Source organism: Lactuca sativa, chromosome 3 (genome assembly GCF_002870075.4).
Source record: "Lactuca sativa cultivar Salinas chromosome 3, Lsat_Salinas_v11, whole genome shotgun sequence".
NCBI lineage: Eukaryota > Viridiplantae > Streptophyta > Magnoliopsida > Asterales > Asteraceae > Lactuca > Lactuca sativa.
The window spans coordinates 324,251,957-324,260,104 of record NC_056625.2 but is presented as its reverse complement, the minus strand read 5'-3'; the positions used below and the strand labels follow the sequence as shown (position 1 = coordinate 324,260,104).

The window sequence follows — 8,148 nt, the reverse complement described above, 5'->3', positions numbered from 1 at the left end:
GGCCTGAGGGAAAACTTGAACCTCTTGGAAGAGCGACGCGAACGCTCAAGCATACGCCAAGCCGCCCATAAGAAGGGAGTGGAAAGGTACTATAATCAGCGAGTAAGAAACAAAGCATTCCGATTAGGAGACTATGTTTTACGAAAAAACGAAGTCAGCCATGCCCAACCCTATACAAAAGGGAAGGCGAGGCGTTCAATTTTAAAGCAAAGGAGTAGCTCCCTAGATAGTTGGGAAAAAGAAAAAACATCCCGTGGCCGGACTGATCACCCGGACCAAGCAACATACGCTTAGAGTAGTCTAGTAGGGAACCAAAATATGAACAGTTGTACGTAAGAATTATATAAACAAACATGCATTTTCTTTTGTACATAATTCAATAGACAAATTCTACATGCTAGCAAAACACAGCGTAAAGGATACTTTGTGAATACTAGATGCAACCCATGGAAGAACAAAAGAATCATACATACGCACATATACAAGTCTAACATAAAGTTAGCCCAACATAAGGCATGATTAGATAAACAAAATAGAAAAACAACCAGAGCCAAACTATTGTTTGTTCACAAAGACTTCAAACCATTAGAAAGGCCTTAGGGGCCACAAGGGATCCAAAAAACAACATGATACAAAGAAAAAGAAGAACGAAACATCAGTAACAATTTTTCACACCCTGAAAGGGCAGCTCTAAACAATTTCACATGCACCATCACTGCCACTCCCACCAGCACAATCATCGCCACTCCCACCAACGCCATCACCGCCACTCCCACCAGCACCATCACCGCCACTCCCACCAGCACCATCACCGCCACTCCTGCCAACACCGTCACCACCTGTCCCTACAACTAACTCACCCACACATTCCTCACCATCATCAAATGTACATAATGCCCTCACCCCAACAATGTCCAAATGACCTAATCCAAGCAAACCAATGAAATCCATAGTTGCGAAAGCTAGTAAAGCATCATCCAAGGCTGAAGAATGGCTAGACCATGAGTCGCTAGCCGAAGGATCATACGTCCCAACATCAACCTGGGCTTTCAAATTTTCCCAACCCGACTCCTCGCCAACAACAAAAGCAACATGACGAATGCGACTAATACCACCAGTGAACTCAGGGTGCTCAAGGAGTTTGTCCATCACACGTACAAGATCCACCTAGAGGAGCCAACTATGGTCCGCCCTCAGCACCTCTAGCTCCCGCTCGCCATCGACAATGTCTCGCTCCAAGCTCCCATTCTGAATCATCAAACCTCCATTTTCCTCGGTCAAAGACTCCAATTGACCTCCAAAACACCACGCACATCCTCCAACACTGAATTCCCTGAAACCAAAGACCTGTTCTCATCCTCAATCCGAACAACGATAACACTTAAATCCGCCACCCTACTCTTCAAGGTAGATTCACTCTCAACCAGGGAAGAATGCACACGTTCCAAATCTTCAAACCGTTTCACACTACGGGACCCGACGGCTAAATATGTCATAGCCGGCGCAGTGGTGTATGCAAGGTTGTGGGCCAAAACGGAATTGCTCAAGGAATCCATGTCATCCATGGTGGCTGGAAGGAGAGCATGTCGGGTAAAATATAAAGCAGAAGAGCACACAGAGAAACGAGAATCGGGTCTAAAACTCCATCCCAGGATAAACACAGGAATAGTAGGGGCATGCCCCTGAAACAGCCGCTCCGGACTACTCCTTGGAGATGGAGGATTAACACCAATACTCACAGAAATCGGAACAAGGGGCTGATGAGACACCCTCTCAATACCCTCAGACTGTTGAACGTCATCATCAGTATCACCAACACATCCCCTGGATCGGAGGGAGGAGAAGATAACAAATGAATAAAACCGCGTCGCTGCATTACCCGCCGACCAACGGGTCCTGAACCACCCTCGGGCGCTGGTCCGCTCATCACCTGCACGACTTTCCTTTTTCCGGCAATCCGATGAGCGCTGGTTACTATCCCAACCTTGCTATCTACCACGTCATCAGCGGTCGGCCCAATAGGACCAGGAGATGCAGTTGTAGGAGTAACTATAGTGTGCGAACCTGGGTGGCTCTCTGACGCGGTCGAACTACCCACGGGCTGAGGGGATACCGGGATAACAGCAGACAAGCAGCAGGGAGGAGGCAAAGTCTCATACAAAGGCACTACACGGTGCTCCAGCTTCCCCTGGTAGCGACCCCGTAGTATAGAAACCATAGAAACTGAGCATTCAATAGCTATTAAGCAAAACATATATGAAAAAAGGGGGGAGAAAAGTAGAAAGGAAGAAGGAGAAAGAAAGAAGAAAGGAAAGAACAACTTACCCTTTGAGATGGTGTAGAACACAGGCATCTTCCCTCGGGAGTGCCAACTAGGGCTCATTCCGACACCAGCAAGAATCACCTCTGACATAATGTCAACATCCACCTAAAGAGAACGCAGGAGATCTGCAGTCACCTAGTTATGAGGAAACAGCTTGGGAATAGTGTCTGAAGGCATTGTCGCTCGAGGATGCTCACCGCTGAGTAAATCTCGGTTAACCCACAACCACCGGTCTTGCAAATTCTTGGGCGGCTTACTGTCAATAACAAGATTATGCCCCCCCCCCCTCCGACGGGCGGAGAAAGTATACTTGTCATTGGTGGCAGCAAACCGAAAGAAGTACTTGAATACGAAGTAATCGGGCATGATGCTATTTGCATGACATATCATTTCGAAAGCCACCACCTTGTGAATAGCATCGGGAGTCCTCTGCACGCTACACCCACTGCGGCGGAGTATCCCCTCCTGAAAGTCGGTCAACGGGAGATGAAGACCAGCGTCGAAAGTCTTCAGGTAAACAACCACCTTCCCGAGAGGAGGTCGAGTAATCAAAGAGTCGGAGACAGGAAATTCCACCCCATCAGCCGGAGTAAGTCCATATGCCTCTTGAAGTGTGACGAACTCAAAAGAAGTAGGGATTGAACCTTGAGCGATAGCCATGGCGAAAAATAGAAAGAAAAAAGAAAGAGGAGGGTGAAAAGGCAGGGTGAGAAATGAAAGAGAAAACCGTTTGAAGAGCAATAAAAGGAAAAAAGGCGGGGTCTGCGAAAATCTCTGACACATAACGTAACCGTCGTGCGCACGCCGAAATGTCACATCACTGGAAATGAAGCGACAGCCGAGTGAAACAACAACACGTGTACCAATAGTTAAGTCTAGAACATCGTAGCTAGGCAGCATAAGTTATGACTACTAGACTAAGGGACTTGATGAAGCGCCCCTTAGAGCAGGCCCTAGACAAGCGAGCCTCGACTAGGCGCCTCCGGTGGGAGCCGACTCGGCGACCTTAGACTCCCACGAGGCGACCGCACAGAAGGCTAGACCTCGCCAAAATATTGTATATTAGCCAAACCCTGGCAACAACGGCTCCAGGCGACAAAACGCCTAGACAGAGCACAATCTCCTGGACCAATCACCAGGCTGAACATGAGTGTGGAGTAGGACTCCCCAATAAGAATGACGGATCCTGTCGGGATTGCAGTACCGGTCCCTAGTATGGACTGAGGAAGATCTCCACTACAAAAGGACCTCACCTTGGCCCCGGCAAGGCAAGTCTTTCCTTCTCCAGCCTTATACCTCCACTATAAAAGGACCTAACCTTGGGACCTCCTCCCGGAGAGCGGCTGACGTGTTTCTTCCTTGTGTGACCTCTCAGGCTTAAGGACCAGCAAGTTCTACTCACGACAAGTGGTTCGGATCCAAGTCGCATCAAAGTATAATTATGAAAAATTGGAAAAGGTTCAATATATGCAGAACAAATGAGAAGAATCAAATTAGGCTGAAAGATAAAAGTTTCTCCAATCTAAAAAGATGGGAGAGTACTTTGGTATCGTGTTTTATGATCATCTTAATGTTTATGGAAAAACCATATTACAATTGATCATCTAAGGATATCTTAGTACATTTTTTTGGCTAAGAAGAGGAATCGTGAATTTTTTGAAATGGTTAAATCAAGAAGATGAGTCATACTTCGTTCCAAAACAAGTGTTAGAGTGATAATCCAAGATTGTAACCTTGAGTGACATGATCTTAAGAAAGGTGTAAAACACTTATCAAATGTAGAGTAAAAGTTTTCTACTCTTGTACATTTGAAATTGGTAACTTGTGATGTTTTTGATAAAACAAATACCAACTAAGGTTGATTGTGTGAAGTGTTTGTCTTGATTAGAATCCGCACTAACTCTTGAATATTTGTTTGTCAAGTAATGCTCCTTGACAAAGTGAATCATATATGTCAAGAGGTCAGTGGGAGTCTTAAAGATCTTGACAAGTTTCAAGAACTAATCAAGAATAAACCTATTGTTAAACACTAGCACATGACTTGAGCTTTGTGAGCCATCGTGTTGACATATTCTTGTTTCCATGCCCATTCCAGTTAAAGTTGACTATGCATGTGAGTTCTATGAGTTCTCAATTGTTTGCACAACAACTAGGAAGCAATGGTAGGCCCTTGTGCTACCAAGTGGCAAGAAATTAAGATTGAACAAGTTCAGTCCACATGAGTTTGGATTTGTCACACCATGTCTTATGATTATGGTAATGACAAATTCACAAAGATAGGAACACATACACCATAAAATCTAAGTGCGATAAGGTTTCTCTCTGATTCATGAAAATGATTGTGAGGAAACGCTTTCACTAAGTAGATTTTAAGGGGATAGAAATTGTGATATTTTCATTATCAAATTCAATTATGATTACAGCATCCATCTTCATAATTCGAATTCTGAGAAATGGAAAAGGTCTAAACATTTCAGACTTATGGCTGTAAGTTTTAAAATTGTTAAGACACACATGTGAGCTATCTAAGGAAAGGTGTATGATTTTAAGAAGCCTAGATAAAGTCTTATCAAAGCATCTCATATCAGAAATCTGAACTTTGGTAATGAAAGTCAATAAGTATTGATTTCTAGAAGTCCAACTGATTTTTGAATACATGTCAAAGCTAGTGGGAGCATAAGTGTTATGCTAATAATAACTTTTATGTTAGTGGGAGCATAATTATTATGGTAAGTGTTGCAGGTTCACAATGTTAATTATAGAAAAAAAAAGGTTTCAATTCTCAAAGTTGCAGGGTTTGAAAAGTTGTTTTGCTATAATTAAGGGAGATGAATTTATACTTCATTTCAATTCTAAAAGCTTAGATTGAGATTTTAATCAAATTTAGTCAAAAATATATGAATGTTATGTTGGAATGGTTCAACATAAGGAAATTTTATATATGGAAATGTTAATTGCATTCTTAATATTTGATTATGATTACGACATCCCTCTTCATAGTCAAAATTATGAGAACATGGAAAATAGAAATATTATGAATCGTGTCCAATTTGCTTCGGGTATAGGATCGTTTCATATGCTATAATATTCTCATGTTCTAATTTTCTGAATGCCTAGGGCGTTTAGAGGGAAAAAGGGGTAGAACCGGATATGACTAAAGTGGTTAAACAACTGTTAAGGACAATCTAAGGTTCACAATGATTGGTCGCATAAGGACAGTTGGAAGTATAGTAATGGAAGGACCATATTGACATTATTATGAATAGACAGGAGTCTATTAATAATGAGTTTTCGTATGGAAAATATGGAATGTTTCCATATTAGGAGTTGAAGAATAGATGGAAAAGTTAGAAACCTTTATGCAAGAAGGATGTTCAAAGGAATGTACTTTAAATTTGAGACTTCATTTCCATGGAATTGTCTTGTATCAATCTCCAAAGGAATATTTTGTAATATCATTGGTCAAGTCTCTATGACTTTTGGTACCTAGACATTACAAAAGAATAATTGCATGATAGTTTAGAATCTAACACTTTCAAGCAGTGAAAAGAATTTGGAATTCTTACACTTGCAATAAGGATATGAAATTTTGAAATGAGCATCATTGAAATGTTTTTCTATTGATCTATTTCACAAACTAAGGACAATAGAAAAACATAGTGTGCATGCTTGGTGCATGGCATAACTATTATTTAGATAAAGATAGTGTGCATGCTTGGAGCATGACATAACTATTGTTTTAATTCAAGTATTAAGTTGATTATTCGAAACATCATACAATGAATAATTAGTAATCAATATGACTCAAAAGTTTTTGGGCCATATAGGATTAGTATTATTCTTGTGTTTTCACTTTGCATGTTTTCACTTCCCGAATAACTAGGTTATTCAAACCATCCACAGTCGATCATACTTTGGAAGTACGTATTAAGGCAAGACTGTCATGAATGGGTCTGTAGTTTGTCTAGGACAAGGTGGCTGCAGTGTTCATGAGTACTCCTGGAATAAGATTCGAGTATTGGATTCAACCCACGCTCATTTGAATCACTTCATGGATTTTATCACGAGTGATCATGATACGATAACATCTTATATTCTTGAAACCAAGACGTGTGAGTTGTAGTTGCAAGTCGATTGCACATTGACATGTGTAAATGCACCAGTAACTTGGTGTTATAAAACATATCGTTGTTTGTAATTCGATGAGTTAGTACAAGCGAGCATTTGGGTCCAAGTTTATCCGTTCCTTTTACCCCATGTGGATAAAAGCGATATATGTGGGCCCCTCGATGATTTAGTGATGACATCAGGCTTGGACTGATTTGATTTGTTTAATTAGTCGGTCGTCATAAATCGGAAATCGGGAAACAACAGTTGGACATAGAGAATGATTATAATCCATGTCTCAGTCCATATGGATATCTAGAATGGAGGAATATATGATCCCTTATCTAATGGACGCATCATTGACTAGGTCAGAGTTCGATAGCGTCTTTTAAGAGGTATGATTGCTAGTCGGGTTGGAGTCATGCTTGCAATAACAGTTATTAAACTTATCCAAGTGGGAGACCATTGGATTAGGTGTATAAGCCCATAACTATTATTGGTATGTACTTGAACCGAGTGTAGCATGGTCCATTTGGGTTGCATGGCACCGGAACAATCTGAAGGATGGATAATTGAGAAGAGGTTATTTATGGTTTATTAATATATTATAAGTTCTAATATATTAATATGAAATCATAGTATTTTGTGATCAAAAGAAACTAATTAAATATGAGGGTTTGATTTGGTAAATCATTCATTCTTATAGAGTGGACTAGTGATGCATAGTTCCTTATGTTGGTCTAAACCCATGTGGTGACCCATGGAGGTTTTAACCCATGGAGCATGAGGGATATGGAAATTCATTAGGGTTTACATGGTATAAACCTAGTTTGCCACACTATATAACAACACATCTAGCTCATGAAATTGGCACTAGTAGTTACCTAGACCTAGACTGGTGGAAACACAAGAGGGCTAGCGAATTTTATGAGTGCAAGTGACAACCTCTCAAAATTCTCCATTTGTTGGTGGTGTTGTGTGATTCCATTTAAGGTGCAACACTTGGGGCACTAAGTTCTTAAAAGGTATGTTATCTAACTTGTTTTATTACCCAAGTATCAATGCTTTGTATGCTAGTTAGGGTAATACATTGGAAGGATCAAGTTTGCATGTATAATAGAGAAAACATAGATCCAAGGTATTTAGGGTTGCATGTAGACCTTAAGAGTGTTAGAATGCTCAAAAACCAATAGAAAGGACTGAAGGGACTCGACGAGTTTCATTGCCAACTCGGTGAGTCCGATAAAGATTGTCGTGCAAGGACTTCTGCATGGACTCAGCGAGTCAGCTAGGGTTTTACCGACATTCAGACATGCATGAACTCGGCGAGTTTCGGGGAAACTTAACGAGTCAACTGGGGGTTTCAGGACTTCTCGAGTTCAGGAAGGACTCGACGAGTCGGTGAACTACACTCGGCGAGTCGGGTCAACATGGACTGTTGACCTTGACCATTGACTTGGACTTTGACCAAGTGTTGACTAGTTAACTTTTGGGGTATTTTGGTAAATTGGAAATTTATGGAAATGGTCTTATGGAAAATATAGGTGGTGGAGTTCGTGGCAGTGGTTCGAGAGTTTGAGTTGATCACTTCGATTCGACAGTTGAGAGGTGAGTTATCCTCACTATACTAAGGGGTTGAAGGCAACAATGCCGGCCCTTTGGATATGTTATCCTAGCAGTTAAAAATATGTTGAGTATGAGTTAGTGATGCATGCTAG

General features: G+C 41.3%; 1 protein-coding gene across 1 annotated transcript; it reads right to left on the bottom strand.

Annotated features, from left to right (window-relative positions):
• Positions 1–690: 690 nt before the first annotated feature.
• Positions 691–1,149, bottom strand: LOC111879323 (uncharacterized). Its single transcript, XM_023875777.2, has one exon. It carries the CDS (start codon positions 1,147–1,149, stop codon positions 691–693), a length of 459 nt encoding a protein of 152 aa, XP_023731545.2.
• Between the last annotated feature and the right edge of the window lie 6,999 nt (positions 1,150–8,148).

Bases quoted from the DNA above. Each gene is read 5' to 3' on its own strand.
- LOC111879323 (XM_023875777.2), bottom strand. From the start codon at position 1,149: ATGGACAAACTCCTTGAGCACCCTGAGTTCACTGGTGGTATTAGTCGC.